Source organism: Apis laboriosa, unplaced genomic scaffold (assembly GCF_014066325.1).
Source record: "Apis laboriosa isolate Shangri-la unplaced genomic scaffold, ASM1406632v1 scaffold4_cov146, whole genome shotgun sequence".
Lineage (NCBI taxonomy): Eukaryota > Metazoa > Arthropoda > Insecta > Hymenoptera > Apidae > Apis > Apis laboriosa.
Genome location: NW_025223501.1, coordinates 699369 through 718550, shown reverse-complemented (window position 1 = coordinate 718550; position 19182 = coordinate 699369). Strand labels below are relative to the sequence as shown.

Below are 19182 nucleotides of genomic sequence, written 5' to 3'. Positions count from 1 at the left end.
TCATTTTCTTCGAACATAGTCTTGTTATTAAAAAGAAAGTAATATACGAAAGTAACGGTTAACCATATATTTGAACGTAAATTTATATAAATCACGAAATTTACAATATTCTGAATACGATTATTAATCTTTAAATTATAAAAAAAAATGTAAGAAAATAATAAAAGATATGTTAAACTTTGATAACTTTGATAATTTAAATGATATTGATCTTTCAAATAATTAAAATTTTTTTTTCATAAGATTATGTAAAATATTTTATTTAAAGTTAATGATTTAATAATATTTATTCAAATAAGTCCAATAAAAATAATTACGAAGACGTAAAATTTTACTTACTTATTAAAATTATTAAAAATAAATTTTTTTCTTACTTTTATAGAACCTGTACGCCCTTTGCTAGCTACGCTCGTGAAGTATAGCATCCCTCTCACTTTCTCCTACCCTCTAATGGAATGGCGCCGGTCATGTGTCCTTCTTTCTCGTTCCCGCGCAGTCTCAACACTGAAAGACTCGACAGTTCTCCCTTCCTCTCGTTATACCTGGTTTCCCTCTCCCGGTTGATGGTCGATGGAGGGGCGCGGGTGAACGCGTTCGAACGACAGTCCTTCCGCGGATTGCGGATATTGTGTTGGAAAGCCTCGTGGTGCGGTATCCTTGTTAGATGTTTCTACGATAGAGAGTGGAGCAAAGTGGTGTTTCGTTTTTCCGTTGGGATGAATGGTTCATGTGTCGTTCATTCGAACTTTTGATCGGAAGGATTCGCTTCACGGTCGTCCATCGTGTTTATAGTGTTTCTCGCGGTAGGTTTTCTCGTTCGATTCGTCTCCGTACTTTCGACATATTCCGCGACACCGGTTGTAAGGTTATGTTCGTCCTGTCATATCCGCGTGCTACTCCGTGCGACCGTACTTTTCTTAGTGAATTTATCGCGTACAGTGAATACTTCGATGTAGTGTTCATTCTGTGTTATTCGTGAGTGTTCGTTAAGAAGTTTATGCCTGTAAGGACCTGTTGTGATACGTCCAACGACCAAAAGAGGTAATCTACGGACGACGCTACCACGCCTGGAAATTCGGTGAGTAAATGTTTAAAATTTGATTCTATCGTCGACGTTCCTCGTGGCGTCTGATGCTCGCGTGCGTAGATACTGCGTAATTTGCCATGGTCGATCATTTCTTATTTCTCTCTCGCCTCTTTGTGTCTTTTCTTACAATCTCTCAGGAGAGATTATTTATAAATAATTTTTCTTTGTTCGGAAGATAACTTATTTTAATGTTCAATTTGAAAAACGTCGAGTCATTGTATCAGTTATTACATATATACAATTTTATTATAGATTTCTAATCCGTAATTATTTGATTAAAATTCAATTTATATTTGAAATTTTACGTTTCATATTTTTATCGGCAATCGTAATATCGAGATAAAATATTTAAAGTGATGCGTCACTATGAAAAAAAGGGTGGCAACTATGAATTGATGTAGATGATAAACGGATTGAATTCTTGTGGTGACGATCGCAAAGGAAAGAAAAAGCGGAAGTTGATTTCCGGTTTAACTAAGAGATATGTAACGAAGTCAATCATCTTTGCTTGCCCGTTTGGTCTGGTTTTCTCGAGACTTCTCTATTAATTAACTTTTCTGACAAGTTATTAGCGTGACAAGATCAAAGGCACCACGGTATTACTCTTTTATTCCGTTTTTTCTATTCGTCTCGCACTTTCGCTCCCCTTAGATCGTCGAACCGTGGCGTGTAATTAAGACGGTCATCGCGTGCCTAGGTGTTTGCGTTAATTATCTTGTTTACAAAACCGCGTTGGAAAACGATGTTACGAAAGCGAAGAATTCGAACCGGTTGAAAACAACCCGCTCATTACCATGTATATTAAATATTAAATATTAAATGTATGTAATGTATATATCATATTTCACAGTATTCTTGTAGTCAGTACATCATCTATATCTGAAAAACATTTTAAACAAAATGGCGACTTATTCATTGAACTGAATTGTTTGCTTGTCATTTTTCCGCGTGCATTTAAAAATTCTCAATTTAATAGTGAAATGCTTAAAGAGGATGAAAGAATCTAAAGAGTTAAATTTCTCGTTAAGCAGCTTATCAAAAGAAATCTTTGTATGTATACTATCGGTGTGGAGCGTCTTTGTATGCTAGGAAATTGTTCAAGTGGTCTCTTTTGTCAAAAGTTCCCTGCTGGTTGTGGCCACCTGCACTTCTCTCGATACCTTTGGTTTGGATGCATACTCCTTGCATTTTGCACGCAGTCTCGCATTTTCACGTTCTTCCACCGGTTTGCTTCCATCGCACCTGTCTTTAACTTAGTATTTTTCGTGACGTGATTGATTCGTGGAGAGAGAGTTGAACCCTCTTGTTTATATTAAAAATAACATATTTATCTTTAAATAAAATTTTTAATATATATATTTAATGGAAATTTAAAGCATATAACATGAAAATGAAAAAAGAGTAAGAATTGGAACATCTGATGATATTTTTAAAAAATTTAGTTATTGATTGTAATGGTTAGATATTGATTGTAGTTACTAGATTGATGCAAAATAAATATTAATTATATTCAAATAAATCTAATCTATAAAAAAATAATTATTCGTTTCATAAACAATTAATTGATAAATATTGGCATTATAATATCGTGATTATACATTTTAAATATAATTGTTAATATAGTTAGTTGTGGTTTATGCATTAATCACAACTAACTCAAAGAGAAATGATGCAAAAATAATAGTTGGTAATCGAGAATTGTCGACAATAAAATATTCGTTTGTCAATGCGTTTAACGTACAATATAAAAAGTTCTTTCGGATGTGGGATAACTGTTCCACAGCTGGGAGAATTCGTCGTTTTCGCCAGGGAACGGAAAGTTCCACGAACACGTATGGAAGATGGATGAGAGAAGGGGAGTTGAAATAAAACGTAATATCGTCCCGCCAATGTAACACGCGGGTTCGTCGTGTTTGTTTTGAAACGCGTACACGTGGTCCAGCCGTTTTCGCGCTTAGAAACTGGATTCTCACTCGTGTGGTGTAGAGAAAGAGCAGTGTATAGGCGAGGCGGTGCGAGCGAGAGAAACTGGTCATTGATGAGAGCGAGAACGCGGAAAAGTGAGAAGGAGAGAGCGAACGAGCGAGTGAGTGAGCGAGATGGGGATGTGTAAAGAGAAAGGGAGAGAGATAGAGAACAAGTAGCGGTGGGAAGAGGGAGAAAGAATCTTACTGCGTGGGAATATAGTATTGATCACAAGTTTGAGGCCACGTTTGGCGAACGGGTCGCGGATATTTTCATAATGATTTAATAGTCGCTGTTATTACCGTGGAACCGATCGTTGTATATTTAGTATGAATGAATTGTGGTTTACGTATGAATTGTGAATAGATATATGCGCGAGATTTTGGTACAAAATTACGAACTATTGTTAAACTATGATAATTTTCTACTGTGACTGTTGGTTTTATTATTCATAATTTAAATTATATTTTATACTCGTGTTAATTATAATTTTGTATATATTAGTAGTGTGAATGGAATATAAATTACGTTATGAGTAATTTAATGGTCATAATGGCATGTAATTATTGTGCAATATCAATATTTACCGCATAAGTTTACTATTATCCTATAATTTCATCGTTATTTTTTAAATATATACCAAGTATATTTCAATAATATTTTTATTATCAAAATATTGAAAGAAAACTGTTGTTTCTTAAAATATCTTATAAATATAAATGTCAAAATGTTTTCGATTTATACCGTTTCTATATTATATATCTTTTCTTCTTGAAATCTTGCTACTTCAACATCCATTCAAAGATCCATCGATTCGTGTTTGTGAAACGGTACAGCGACCAATTCCCTTTATTTTTTCCTTCATAAAAGGTCATTAAGCAATTACACGAGCGTCTGGGTCCGGCCATAGCGTGAATAGATAATTACACGCATACAAAGTTGCTTCATTAAATTGGATTCATACACGACCCACGTATCCTCTGGCTTTAATTCACCTTATTTCGTTCCAGCCGGTTTTTCCCTCCTCTTTTTAACGAGACACGGTCATCGGTGTCGCTGCCAAGTCACACATCGCGGACCCAGCCGGAATAACATCCGTGGCATCCTCGCCTCTGCCCATTTTCCACGATGAGAAGTCTCGTTTTAAAAAACAAATCCTCTCGAGTTAAATCTTTTCACTCGAGAGGCGATTATCACTAGCTAATTGGTTTGATATTACAGGAATAGAGATTCCAGAGTTGAGATGAATATGGATATTAAACAATGTAGATTTTCATAGATGTTATATTTTCTTTGGAATTGCAAGAATAATTTTTTTCGTGCGCCATTTTTATAAGGAAAAATTAAACTTAGGCCCTATTTCCTTTCTCCTATTAATTTCTTATTTAATAATTTTTTTTTATCAGACACGAATCACACGAAAACCAGAAATTGAATAATCACATTTTATTTCTGGCAAAATAAAATATTCAGGAAATGAAAATTATCAATTTCACTTCAAACTTATAAGTTAAATCGATCACGGCATACCAAATAATAATTTGACGAGAAAATAACTATCCTTAAATTCTTCCTTAAGTGAAAAACCTTGGTTATTAACGCAAGGGTTAATCCAGAAACTTGACTCCACAGCCTAACTCCATCCTCGTTTCAATTTAGCTTCAGAATTGCTCGTATAATATTCTTGAAAATTAAGTTCGATAAACAACTTTTTAAATTTCCTCTTAAGAAAAAGTATAAATCCGAATAAATAACAATTTTTTTAACAACATTTTTAACGAAAACTTTCAAGTTCCATCTTAAAAGTATATTTGTATATTCCAAATATTAACATATATTAGAGTTAATCCAAAAGCAGCAGAGTCAGAACGTGTATCAGAACGTCGATCTTCGTGGCACGACTAATTGTTTTAACCGGACATGATGTTGGGGGGGAGGGGGGGGAGGGACGATTAGATCTCCTCAGAGATAGTCTGAAACGGGTCCACTCTGGACAATGATTCCTAGATGGAAGTCGCTTCGCTGTAATCTCGAAACATTTAATTTCCCGGACTCTCGTTAAAACGATCCGGTTTTCGCGGCTGAAAATAACGAGATCTTTAATTGTCTCGTCTAACGAGAGGCTGGTTGTACGTTTTGGCTGTCACGTTGTTGTGCGTTTACGCCTCTTCTTCCACCTGTTCTCTCCTTCTTGGTTTTACGTATTTCATTTTACCGACTAAATTTTTCATTTTGTTTTAAAAAAAAAAGAAAAAAGAAAGGAAGAAAAGATTCATTTCGACCGGCCATTTTATTCAAAAAGGAACAGGAGAAGTTTTATCAAATATCTGAGATGATGGAAGAAAAAAGATGAACGAAATGTATACATTTTTATTAATCTTTTAGATAGTATAGATAATATAAATAGATTCTATATACTTTAATATAATTTTTAGTTTAGTTGTATCATCTGTTCACTTTTTGCAAATTTATCGTACAGAATCGAACGACTGTGAATATTTTTATTTCTTTTTATCATTTTTCGAGAGAGACTAGAGTTTAAGAAAAAAAAAAATCATCTAATATATAATTATCATTAACAGTAAAAAATTTAGATTGAATATATATATAATATATATACAATAAATTCATCAGAGAGGAGAGGAAAGAGTGCGTTTATCTTAAAAAAAAAAAAGATTATCGAGAAATTACACAGACATGTACGTATGTATGGATGGATGGAGAAAAATTAAAGATTAAATCGTTCGATTAAAAATGGCGATTTTATGATAATATGCGTGGCCTTTGGAATTTTTTTTTCTCTCTCTTTCCTGTTGAATTGTATGGAGGATCGCCACGGGGACCGATCTTGATCTCGTGTACCATTTACTGCCACGGTATAATTACGCAATCGATCCGGGTGAAAGCGATTTCGTACTTGGCCCGTGGGGATGATGCGAATGATAGATAAGTTCTGCTCTCTCTCTCTCTCTCTCTCTCTCTCTCTCTCTCTCTCTCTCTCTCTCTCTCTCTTTTTCATTCCCAATTTTGCTGTCCCCTTTCTTTTATTCATTTGATTAACATATGTAGATATCTAGGTAAAGGAATCATCCATCCCTGGTTGAGAAGATTTGAGAATGAAACTCTCGAGATTTGAGAATTTTTAGAATTTTGAGGATTTTGAGGATTTTGAGGATTTTGAGGATTCTGAGGATTTTGAAAACTTTGAGAACTTTGAGAACTTTGAGGATTTTGAGGATTTTGATAAGTTTGAGAACTTTGAGAACTTTGAGGATTTTGAGGATTTTTATAAGTTTGAGAACTTTGAGAATTTTTAGGATTTTGAAGATTTTGAGAACTTTGAGGATTTTGAGGATTCTGAGGATTTTGAGAACTTTGAGAACTTTGAGAACTTTGAGGATTTTTGAGGATTTTGATAAGTTTGATAAGTTTGAGAACTTTGAGGATTTTGAGGATTTTTATAAGTTTGAGAACTTTGAGGATTTTGAGGATTTTGAAGATTTTGATAAGTTTGAGAATTTTGAGAACGAAACTCTCGAGATTTGAGAATTTTGAGGATTTTCAGAACTTTGAGAACTTTGAGAACTTTGAGGATTTTGAGGATTTTGATAAGTTTGAGAACTTTGAGAATTTTGAAGATTTTGAGGATTTTGAAGATTTTGATAAGTTTGAGAATTTTGAGAATGAAACTCTCGCGAAAAAGTTGCACGTAAAAAGTTATTTTTAGACAAGAGGAAAATTATATTGGATATAATAATGTTAGAAAAGTTTGGAGAGTTTTAAATGGAGTTTCGAATTTTTAGTGAATGTAGATGTATCCGAGAGTAAAACTTTCGATAAAATTGATTTGCCAGTAATGGGACAGAGAGGCGAGAGTGAAAGTTCGGTTGTCGAAATAAAATAAATACGCGGGGAGTTCTACTTTCGAATATAATTCGCATTCTGTGAATGTTTCATCAATAAAACGTTCGTAAGTAAGAGAATTCTCTCGAGAATTACAGTCGAGTAATTTTTGGTTAATGGATAGATTGGGTTGGAGTGACTATCCAATATTAACTTTCATAGTGAAAGTTACTTACGTTTCTTACATTTCAGTGCAAATATCTTTGCGAGAGTAGAACTTCTTGTAAATTGTCGAGGGGAGAGTTATTTTTCGCTAATGGACACTGCATCGAGAGCAACTACTCGAGAGTAATTGCCACTCTCAACTCTCAGTGTCTGTCAAGCAAGAAACAACATTATAGAAAGCGATTCTCCGATGTATTCGCACCTTTAAAATGCAAAAAAGTACTTGACAACGATAACTCAATGATTTAGATACTAATCTCAATGCAACGTCCACTTGTCCAACAATAATTTTCAATTTCACTCTCAAATACAAATGTTCATATAGTAGTAAATAATAACTTCACTCTCAAACATATTCTCATTTAAAATGCAGAAGAATATACAACAATAGTTCAATAATTTTAACAACTGTTATACTATAATGTAGTGTCCACAACTCTAAAAAATTTCTCTCTCAAATATATTCTTACTTAAAATGCAGAAGAATATACAATGATAATTCAGTGATTTGGACAACTTATATTATACACAATATAATGTTAGAAATAATTTTCAAGAGCAACTCTAAACTATATTCTCACCTAAAATATAAAAGAATATACAATAATAGTTCAATAATTTTGACAACTGTTATACTCAATGTAGTGTCCACAACTCTAAAAAATTTCACTCTCAAATATATTTTTACTTAAAATGCAGAAGAGGATACAAGTTCAGGATAGTTCAGAGGATAGTTTAGTGATTTTGATAACTATTACATTCAACATAGTATCCACAATTCTAAAAAATTTCATTCTCAAACCTCTATTCTCAATATACAATACTAGTATTCAAACATAACCATTAATAAAAAATAACTTTTAAATACAACTCTAGAAAATTTCACTCTCAAATATATTTTCACCTAAAATATAAAAGAATATGCAACATTGGATTATACTCAACTATAGTGTTCACAATTTTAAAAAATTTTACTGTCAAATATATATATATGTATAGTTCAATGATTTGGACAATTGTTATACTCAATGCAGTATTCACAACTCTAAAAAATTTCACTCTCAAATATATTCTTACTTAAAATGCAGAAGAGGATACAAGTTCAGGAGATAGTTCAGTGATTTTGATAACTATTACATTCAACATAGTATTCACAATTCTAAAAAATTTCATTCTCAAACCTATTCTCAATATACAATACTAATATTCAAACATAACCATTAATAAAAAATAACTTTTAAAAACAGCTCTAGAAAATTTCACTCTCAAATATATTTTCATCTAAAATATAAAAGAATATGCAACATTGGATTACTATTATACTCAACTATAGTGTTCTCAATTTTAAAAAATTTTACTGTCAAATATATATATATATATATATATATATAGTTCAATGATTTGGACAACTGTTATACTCAATGCAGTGTCCAAAACTCTAAAAAATTTCACTCTGAAATATATTCTTATTTAAAATGCAGAACACACAATGATAGTTCAATGATTTGGACAACTATTATACCGAACGTAGCATCCTCAACTCTAAAAAGTTTCACTCCGTGAAACGTATATTCTAATCTAAAAGTGTACGATTCGGAGGGCCCAAGGATAATGAATTGGCCGCAAAAGAGGCCGAGCGCATTCCCTGCATTCGCCGTTTAAAATTCCTCCGGCCAACGATCCGATCCCGAAGGTCGATCAGAGCCGGTCGTCCTTGTCCGTTGGCCCATTCCAGTCCACGCCTCGTTTCTCGGCCCAAAAATGAAGCTTTCTCGTTTCCGGGTCGCTCCCCGGAAAATTACCCTTCTTCCTGGTTCCTCGAGCCGAAGCGTCCCTGGAGGGGGGTGTTAACCCTTCCTCCCCGACACTTGTGCCAATTTCGCACGCGGTCTATCCCGTAAATATTAAAATCGCGAGGGGATCGATTCGTCGCTGACTCGTTCCCCGCTTCAGGACCCCTTTTTTCTCACCAGTCGACGCTAATAATCGATTCTACACGCTTGTTGTACTGCTTATACATTTATTATTATTTGAGATTAATTACTTGAATTATTTATTTGGGCGGTGAAATTGAAAATTATTGTTGGACAAGTGAATATTGAGATTAGTATCCAAATCATTGTGTTATCGAGAGAAAAGAGAAATTTTTGGATGATAGCAATTTCAAAATTTTGTTTGATCTACGTTTAGTATATCAAAGCGCGTGCGATATATTTTTATACGAAGTATGTATTTCATTCTCTGAAAATGAGTTAGGTAAATTAAGAATCTGTTTGCTACTTTCAAACTTTCAATCGATAAAATCGATTAAAAAATAATTATTTCACTGTTTCACCAGTGCAATCTGTTTCAACTTTTTGAAATTTCCTTAAAATGTTTTCACACGCTCGAAATAATTTCAAATGATTCGAATCCAACGTGCACGCATTAATAAATATATACGAAACCTAAATATATTATAAATCGTTCGATTTCCTCTTCATTATCATTAATTCGTTATCGGATGAAACGTAATAATAGGAAGAGAGCAAAGAACGCGTGCATCCACTGACTGTATGCGTTTTTGCGACCTTCCAGTCTGGAGGAGTCGTAGCTGTCGGATATCATCGAGATATCGCCTAGCAACGAAAGCTGATAGCTGGTAGTGAATCGATAGTCGGCCTGTGTAACGCAATATATTGGATGGCACTCCTCGGCCTATGCTTGCTCTATCATTTAGCCTGTCTCTCTCCCTCCCTCTCTCTCTCTCTCTTCATATACTCGATGGATTCTGTGTACACCCTCCACCCTTGAGTAAATACACGTTTATTCCGGTGTGCGCACGTGTCCACGCGTTAGACACGCGCACGTGTGGGTGCACGCATGCAAATTGGCGCGTAGGCGTGAAAAGTCTACCAACGATCTCGCCGCTCCTCGAAAATTGCGCCTCGTCCCTCTTTTTCTCTTCTTCCTCTTCATCATTCGATTTTTTTGAGAAGTCGTCGATTTCGAGGGAAGAAAAGAGAGATTTTGAACTCGGTTTTCGACTCGATTTATTTTATTTGATTCTCTTTTATTTCTTATTCTTACCTATTTCTTACCTATTGTGGTGGATTATTTTTTTTTTTTATTATATTTATATTATATTTTATTATTATTATTTTTTATTATTATTATATTATATTATATTATAAATTATATTATATTATATTATAAATTATATTATATTATATTATAAATTAGTTAGTTAGTAGATTAGTTTTTATCTCGTTTATTGAAAGAGGCGATGAGGTTATTTGGTTCAGGGGAATGATCTTGGAAGAAACGAAGGGGAGGAGAGGTCTTTTGAATGGATGGGGTAATTTGGGGTGTTTTCTTAAATTGTTCCGTTTAAACTCCTTGGTTGGTCCGAGGAGGTTGTTTGATACGAGATTTCGAAATGTTCGCGATAATAGAAAGAAAAAATTCAGAAAGATTGTTAAGGGTAGCGGTTTTTGTATTGCTTCTAAAGGGAGGGATGTAATCCAATCTTGGAAAGTGTAATTTGAAATTTCCTTAGATCCCTTAAGAGCGTTAAGAGTGTTTAGTTATTGTTATTCGAAAATATTCACGATAATGCAAACACAAAAACTTTCAATCTTGTTTATAAGGGATATCTCTTGATAAAGGGGAAGTGAAATTTTGTACAAATTTTTGCACAAAAGGAAGGGATAATTTAAAATTTTCGTAATTCTATTTTTTGTAAATAGATTTTATTTATATCAAAGTAAGAAATAGTTTTGTCATTTTTTATTCATATTTTTTTTTAAGTTTTTAGAATAATAATATTAATTGAAAGATTTTCTTTTTTAGAATTTATTATCAAAATAAAATTAAATTTGTGATTTTAATTTATCCTTTATATTTAATATTTTTCATAATAATATTAATTGAATTAAATCAGTCTCCTTTTGATTCAATTGAAGGTTTCTGGGTTTAATATTGAATATTATATCGAAGAATATTTCTATCGATTTTTTTATCTGAATATATAAATATTATATTTATAAGATTAATTTTAAGTTTACCATTTTTTGAACTTGATTATTGATCAATTAAATTTATTATACTCTATTTAATTCATACTTGTTTAATTATTTGCATTCGAGGGATTTTACCACGATATGATAAATCATTGCCAATTATTCCCAGAATGTGGAAATTCCAAAAATATTTAAAGCAGCTTGGATGAACAACAATCGAACAAATTCTCATAGTTATGGAATCTCGGTCAGTTTCTCAAAAATATTTCAAATTTTAAAACAAATTTCCATCCAACTATAACGTAATCCTCGATCGAGTACATTCCGGCAAAAATAACTTTTGGAGAGTTTTTGATAGTTGCGCGGTTTCCTTTTTTTCTCGCGAAAGAAAAATCGAATATCGGAGTATTTGGAGGAAAATCCCCCCCCTGGTGTGTCTCCAGCGATTCTATAATTGACAGATACATCTCGATTCGAGGGAACTTTCGAGGGGGCCATTTGCACGGAGAGGAGGGGAATTTATCGGTCACTGTTTTTCGGGAACGAATGGCCGCAATCTGGAAAATAAACAGCTGACGTCGATCCCTCCCTCCCCCCAGATTTTTATCCCCCCAAGGCGGAGGAATCTCCGTGGTCGAGATGGATTCTCCCAAAACGAGTCGAATTAAGAATTGAGGTTAACCACTCGATATCTCGATATCTCGAATGTATGTTTATCGTTCGTGTATAATCGAAAGTTATTAAAGAAGAGGGATCGAATTGTTCAAGGTTTCTCAAATTGCTCGAACAAAGTTATTATATTCGATTTTTTCGAGTAGAAATTTTATTGGTGATTTTAAGTTTTCAGTCTGGAAATTTCACTCTTATCAGCGATGATTTATATTCGAGATAAGTAGATAATATTCGAAAGTTATACTTCGAGGAGCAATAATTATTTATTTATCGATTTATTCTCTCTCGATATTTTGCCTCGATAAATATTCAATATCAACACTTGCTTCGAATATTAATATTAATTTCTTATTCGGATAGAAATGTAATTACACGTGTCCAATTATTTTTATAATACGCTTTAATCTGTAACTGATCTACCACACAGTTTAATTACCTATAATTATCACCTTTATAATTGGTAATTCCAGTGTTGACACTGATATAACTATAATTATAATTATTCGTAGATTATAATTATTATATAGCGATTAATGGAACAATTTATATTCAAATCCGAAATCTTTATCAACGATTTGAACATCGTTCAGATTTCATTTTATATCGTTCTTAATATAAACTTTCTCCTGCTCTTTACATTTTCCATTCGTTTATTATTTTCTTTCTGAAGGAAGAACAATCTCTTCCCTTTCTATCGAGAATAAAATGGAGGAAACGAAGTTATGGTCGCATGTAAATTTCCGCCTGCCGTACAGTTCCACTCGTACTTTCGAGTGGAATAGATTTCTATTTGGAATAGAAAGATCGTGGAAACTATTAAAAAAAAAAAAAAAAAAAAAAAACATCGATAACTGGAGATTTCTTCTCTTTTTCTTTCTTTTCCCCTCGAAGAATTCCGCCTCGATCCTTTCAACCCCATCTCTTGTTATCTTATCTCTTTATCTTCGACCGGGTTGCTCGTTATGATTTCGCGTTCTTCGAGGAGAATTGGTTTTTCGCACGGATAATCTGACATCCCCAAAGAGCGATCAAACCAGACGTTCTCTAAATTTTTGCGGACATTTTTTTCTCATTTCTTTTGGAATCAGACGTTTCACGAGGGAAAAAGACGTGATACACTAACGGATATCGATTTTTTTATTTTATAAAAAACAATTATAAAAATGAAAAAATGAAATTCAAAACGAGTTACACTAAACGTAGCATCGTAAGATCAGGAAATTCTCATGATTTCGTGATTGAAATCGATAAATACGAATTATGAAAATACAAAGAAATCCAAAACAATTGCATACACTATTTAATACTATTTAACGCACAAAATAATAGTTGAAAGAATTCTTTGTCTTTTCAAAAAAATCTCTTCGAATCATCCTCCGCAAAATTGATTTTCGCACAGAACTCTTCGAAATCTTGGCGAGTTAATGCAAAAGTTATATTCAAATATTTTTTATAATTAATTAATTATAATTAATTTTATTATAAATAATTTTTTATAAATAAATAATTTTATTATAATTAATTATAATTAATTCTTCCCGCTTAACGTTCCGTTAACATTCCATAGATTGATATTTCACACTGTGCGTCCCCCCCCCCCCTCCTCGGCTCGAAAATATGCTTTTCGATAGGAGGATACGATTAGTCCGAAAGTTGGCGGGAGAGCGAAATTGAAAGCGAGTTTCGAGCGCGAAAACTGATAGTCGGGGTATCTTGTTTATCGTGGTTTATCAGTCGGTGGTAAAGTAGCGACAGGCCGCGCCGTTTTAATTCGCGGCTCGGCGATAAAGGCGTTATTATTTAAAGCGTGGGAAATGAAGCGTTTTATCGAGGCCGTTTTCCACCACGCTCTCGCCACCGAAATTCCTTACATCGCTGAATATTTATCGCTCGTCCGAAGGGAAATTTAATTAAAGTCTCTGCCTCTTCCTGCTCGAGACGAGCTCCCGCCCGTTCCGCTTTAAATTCGCGATGAATTTTATTCCATCGGGAGGGAGGGATGGTGGGGGGAGGAAGAGGAAGATCTGTTTATCGCGTTGCGGACCTCGCTTTTCGTTTGGAAAATCGGCAGAGGTTTTTAAATAATTCAAAAGATTTTCGAAGCCAGTCCTCGGTCTTTGCCGTTCATTCGATGTAATTGTTAATAAATTATGGTTGGAGATTATTAGGGAGGAAATTAAGAGTTGAACGAAGATTTTTCGATGTTGATAGTTTAGATCTGGAAATATTAGAAATATTTTTTGTAGAAGGAAATTGGTGGAGTTGAAAGTTAAATGAAGATTTTCGAATCTTGTTCGATGTTAATAGTTTAGATTTGAGATTATTAAGAATTTTAGGTTAGAAAGAAATTAATAAAAGTTGAACGAAGATTTTCGAATCTTGTTCGATGTTGATAGTTTAGATTTGGGAATATTAGAAATTTTTTGTAGAAGGAAATTGGTGGAATTAAAAGTTGAACGAAGATTTTCGAATCTTGTTCGATGTTAATAGTTTAGATCTAAGGTTATTAAGAATTTTAGGTTAGAAAGAAATTAATAAAGTTAAAAGTTGAACGAAGATTTTCGAATCTTGTTCGATGTTTATAATTTCTAGAAGTTCAAAATTTTCGAATCTTATTAAATGTTAAATGATAGTTTAGATCTGAGATTATTAGAAATTTTTTGTTTTTTATTACAAAGTTTTTAATTAGAAAGAAATTGGTGGAGTTAAAAGTTGTTTGTTCGATGTTTAGATTTAAGGTTAAGAATTTAAGGTTGAGAATTTTAGGTTAGGAAGAAATTAATGAAGTTAAAAGTTGAACGATTTTTGAATTCGATGTTTATAGTTTAGATCTAAGAATATTAGAAATTTTTTGTAGAAGGAAATTGGTTCGAAGATTTTGTTCGAATCTTCGATGTTTATAGTTTAGATCTGAGATTATTAGAAATTTTTTGTAGAAGGAAATTGGTGGAATTAAAAGTTGAACGAAGATTTTCGAATCTCGTTCGATGTTTATAATTTCTAGAAGTTCAAAATTTTCGAATCTTATTAAATGTTAAATGATAGTTTAGATCTGAGATTATTAGAAATTTTTTGTTTTTTATTACAAAGTTTTTAATTAGAAAGAAATTGGTGGAGTTAAAAGTTGTTTGTTCGATGTTTAGATTTAAGGTTAAGAATTTAAGGTTAAGAATTTTAGGTTAGGAAGAAATTAATGAACTTAAAAGTTGAACGAAGATTTTCGAATTTTATTCAGTGTTGATAATTTAGATCTGAGATTATTAAAAACTTTAGAAGATCTAGTTGTTATTTTATAGTTTGAGATTATTATTAATATCGGAAGGAGAAATTAATGAAGTTAGAAATTGAACGATGAAGATTTTCGAATCTTATTTTTGTAATTGTTGATCTGAGATTATTAAAAATTTTTCCTACGAAAAAATTCTAGAAGTTGGAAGTTTAAATGGGGAAGAAAATTTTTCAAGTTAAAATTGGAAATTTACACGAGACGGATTCAAATTTATTTAATTTGACTTGTCTAATTAATTTTTTAATGAATGATCACTTAGTTAAAACCATTGGGTTAAGGATGATCGATTTATCGTGCTGCATTGTCTACTCAATTATATCAATGTCACTTATTTAGTTTCAATGTTAATAATTCAACTTGATCTTTGTCCAATTCTGTTCCAAGATTATTCGATTTTTATATTACGTTCATTCATTTCTAACATCAAACTCTACTTATACACATTCTTTCACTTCCATCCTTAAACTAAAAATAGTTCAATCTATTATATCCACTCGTATTAGCTTCGATCCATATCACCTACTATTATTATCCAAATCTTTTTTAATCGAGATCTGCACTATCTTATTATTATTCCACTCTCATTTCTCATCTCAATTTCGCTCATTCGAATTCGACCAACTCGTCTCGTTCAGATGTAGCAAGCTGAAACGAGCGAAAAAAAAAACTTCTTTATCCGTTTTTACACGACTCTGCCTCCAAATAATACTCCCGTTTCATATTTTTGTATTTCCGCTGAACAAGATCGTCTCCTCTTTCGGCCTCGAATTTCCTCCGCCGCCACGAAATAAGATTTCATCATCGCATCGCGGCGTTAAACCGATTTTCCACGCTTCTTTTATCCACGCTTTTGCATCCTGCGAAATCAGATTCCAATTCCTTCTGTATTTATCTTAAACGCTTCCTTTCGTTTCACGCATCATTTTTCGATGTTCGATGATTCTTTTTCCTCTTGAGAATTTAAGAAGAATCGATTAATTGCCCGTTCTTTCGAAATAGTTTTGAAATTAATTTTGTGGAGTGATTTTTAGATTTGCCGATTCGAATTTTTATTTTTGACTTCATTAATATGACGCCATTTAAAAAGAGTTTGATTATGTTAATCTTGTAAACAATAAAAATAATATAGGCAAATGTAAGCTAAATATTCTTTTTAATATGCTCAATCATCTTTGAAATGAATCAATGTAATGATTCATTCAATTTTTTTAATAAAATCCTTTGGCTAATAAAAACAAAAGTGTTTTTAATTACGATTAATTAATTAAATTATATGATAATTTAATAAACTAAAATATCTTCCTTGCTCTCTCAACATCATCTCTGATGATCGTTTTTTGTAGAGATTCTTACCTTTTTTGTAAATATCGAAAGGAAGACATTTTGGTGAAAGTAATAATTTCAACAATTAATATTAATGACAATAAAAATTTCATCGAGAATTGATTATTTTATTTCTCAATTTTCAAAATCTACTCGACTTTATATCGAGCATTCTCGATAATAAAAATTAAAAATTAAAAATTTTTTTAAACAAATGGCAATTTTAACGACGAGTTGGCGAACTTCACTCTCGTACTTTTCAAAGAAGAATTACGAAAGAAGTGGTAAATCTTATCTCACGTAGATCGTATTCTATCTAAAGAGGAACGTGAATTTCCAATGTCCTTTTTCCTATACCAGTCTCGCCCTCTATGGACACGGGATCTCCTAATAAGCGATACACGGCCGAGGAAGAATAAAACGCGTTCTCCCGCGAGAAATCCATATATGGGCGCAGGTCTAGGTCGTTGCCTCTCCGTTAAATCGCGTACAACACTTCCAAGTATACGTGAAAAAGAATTGGAATTGTCGAGTACGGCCTTCGTTCACGGCGAAAGGAAAACGATTGGACGAGAAAAAGGGGAAAGGACGATTAGGGTCTCTCTCTGTTCTGTCCAGTTTTTTGCCTGAGTATATATATATGTGTATATATGGTTAGTCAGGAACGTTGTTTCTCGTAGTTGAACGTGTACCGTAGATGTGTACGTACAGATGAACAGGAAAAATAAGCGAAACGATAAAAAAAAGTTGACATGGTTGGTTGTAGGTATTAGTCGAAAGCAAAATTGCGAGATTTTTGCTATATAACAGAGATTCCATATAACGATAATTATTAATCCAACGAACAATCGTATTCGAATTTTCGTCGAAATCCCTCGTATGGATTTGTTTTCTTATTAAAATCATCACTGATGATAATAAAATAAAGTAAAAATTACGTAAATGAGCAATATTGATTTAATTATGCAACTTTTTTTTTTTCGATCTAATTTTCTCGTGCAACGAGATCGAAAAGTATAACGTGGCGAGAAAATCGCGCGAGATTTTACCCTCGGTCGGTAAAGTTCGGATCTCATCGAGAATTCAATAGCAGATTTTCGTTTCGTAATCCCGATTACCGTTCAAATTAACTTTTTTTTTTCGCTTCAAACTCGGTTAGTTCGAAGAAATAAATGATCAATCGTGCGTCTGGGAAAGAATGGAGGCTTTTTCTCTCTCTCTCTTTCTCTTTTTATCCCTCGTATCTATTTCTCTCTAGTCTCTCTTAAAGTATCACGATTCCGTATTATCAAATGAGCTGCAGGGTTAACGAAGGGACCAGGCAGCACGTTTCGAGTGTAATTAATATAATGAACGGCTCGTTTGAACGTTAAAGTAACGCGTTACGTGAAATAATGGACAAGCCAGGAATTTTTCAAAAGGCTGGCGTAATTGCACGTGAAAACGAACATTAGGCCGGTTATTCTTCGTATCGTATACATATCTGTATATATCGCGTATTTTTCTGGCAACAATATTTATTCGTTTTAATAAGCGTATCCTCTCCTCCTTTTTTTTTTTTTTTTTTTTTTTTTAATTTTCATCATCATTGTGTCTTAATTGGCTTTTTTTCTACCGTTTTTTCTACGCGTTTGGCCGTCGCATATACCGGCCAGGTCATTAGTGGCGAATTTGGCTAGTGTTTCTCTCGCGTTGGATTTTGTAACCATGGTTGCCGTACGTTTCGGATAATTTAGGATAACACTTTATGCGTCTGGGCTTGGTTTATATTTTAGAATTATATTTCATGCTGACGGTTATTTTTATTTATTTCTTATTCCGTTTTTCATAATTTCGATTTATTTCTTCTTGTTTTAATTATTAGAGGGAAGTTGTTTGGCTCGAGTTTCGAAGTCGAAGGGATGGAAAGCAGGCGAAATTATATTTCTGTTATTTTGAGAAATTATTCCGTTACTTCTTCTCACCAATTCTTCTTCTTTACTTAATTTGTTAGTTCGAGGAGTGTTGATGAAGGATTTGAGATAAAAGGAAAAATTCTGTTCTTAATTCACTCTTTGGTGAGATTTAAAAGAAACTAAAGAAACGAAAGAAGAAAAAGAGAGATTCCAGATTTACTTTGTAAATTATGGTTTGATTTCTTTTTTTCCCCTCCTTTTTTTCTTTTGATAAAATTTGATCCAGTTGAGAAAAAAAAATATACATATTTTATATCTTCAAATTATTCTTACGTTTCTTTCCATACCTCTTTTGTTTGTAATTAAATTTTCAAAGAACAATTAAAAAAATCTCGAGAAAACTTCAACTGAAAATAAAAATATAAGAAAGAAAAATTCTATTTTATTCGATTAGATTATATCTTTGCTTCTTAAATAAAATACTTTTGATTCTCTCTGAAGATAAACGTAAAAAAAAAAAAAGACTTATATCCGAATTATTCCTTTTGATTAAATTTTACAAAGATTGAATTAAAAAATTGAGATTAAAAACAAAATAAGTAAAAAGATACGTAGATCTATCTTCGTTTCATCTTCCTCTTCCTTTTCAAACAACTCAGTTTTGAACAGAAAAGATGTAAAAACGGAATCGGATGAAAACAGTAAACCGAATCAACGTGATCGATACATTGCCAATCCCAGCTAATTCCTTTCATGCATATTTATGCGTATACCAGACTCCCGGTTAATGATAACGCACGGATGCCAATTATGCCCTTGCGCCGATTCACTCGCCCGTGGCTGATTGCCGCTTCTAGCCTGCAATCTTGTCGCCGATCCAAT

At 32.9% G+C, this 19182-nt stretch overlaps 2 protein-coding genes across 2 annotated transcripts in view; one reads left to right on the top strand and one right to left on the bottom strand.

Moving 5' to 3' along the window:
• Nucleotides 1-641: 641 nt before the first annotated feature.
• Nucleotides 642-19182, top strand: part of LOC122717161 (alpha-mannosidase 2) — a 145590-nt gene continuing 127049 nt past the window's right edge. The window contains exon 1 of the mRNA XM_043940953.1: nucleotides 642-1078. The gene's annotated coding sequence lies outside the window, so the exon portion shown is untranslated. The remainder of the gene's footprint in view (nucleotides 1079-19182) is intronic.
• Nucleotides 6101-18114, bottom strand: LOC122716980 (RNA polymerase II degradation factor 1-like). The gene is made up of 3 exons (XM_043940594.1): nucleotides 18021-18114; nucleotides 6445-6673; nucleotides 6101-6353 (listed from the first exon to the last, which is right to left on the bottom strand). Exons 1-3 carry the CDS (start codon nucleotides 18112-18114, stop codon nucleotides 6101-6103), a joined length of 576 nt encoding a protein of 191 aa, XP_043796529.1.

Excerpts from the sequence above, each read along its gene's own strand:
- LOC122716980 (XM_043940594.1), bottom strand. The coding sequence starts at position 18,114 with ATGGTTACAAAATCCAACGCGAGAGAAACACTAGCCAAATTCGCCACT. Across the intron at positions 6,674-18,020 it reads CCAAACGCGTAGAAAAAACG|TTCTCAAACTTATCAAAATC; the intron begins GTAGAAAAAAAG and ends AAATTCTCAAAG. Across the intron at positions 6,354-6,444 it reads AATCCTCAAAAATCCTCAAA|TTCTCAAACTTATAAAAATC; the intron begins GTTCTCAAAGTT and ends AAATTCTCAAAG.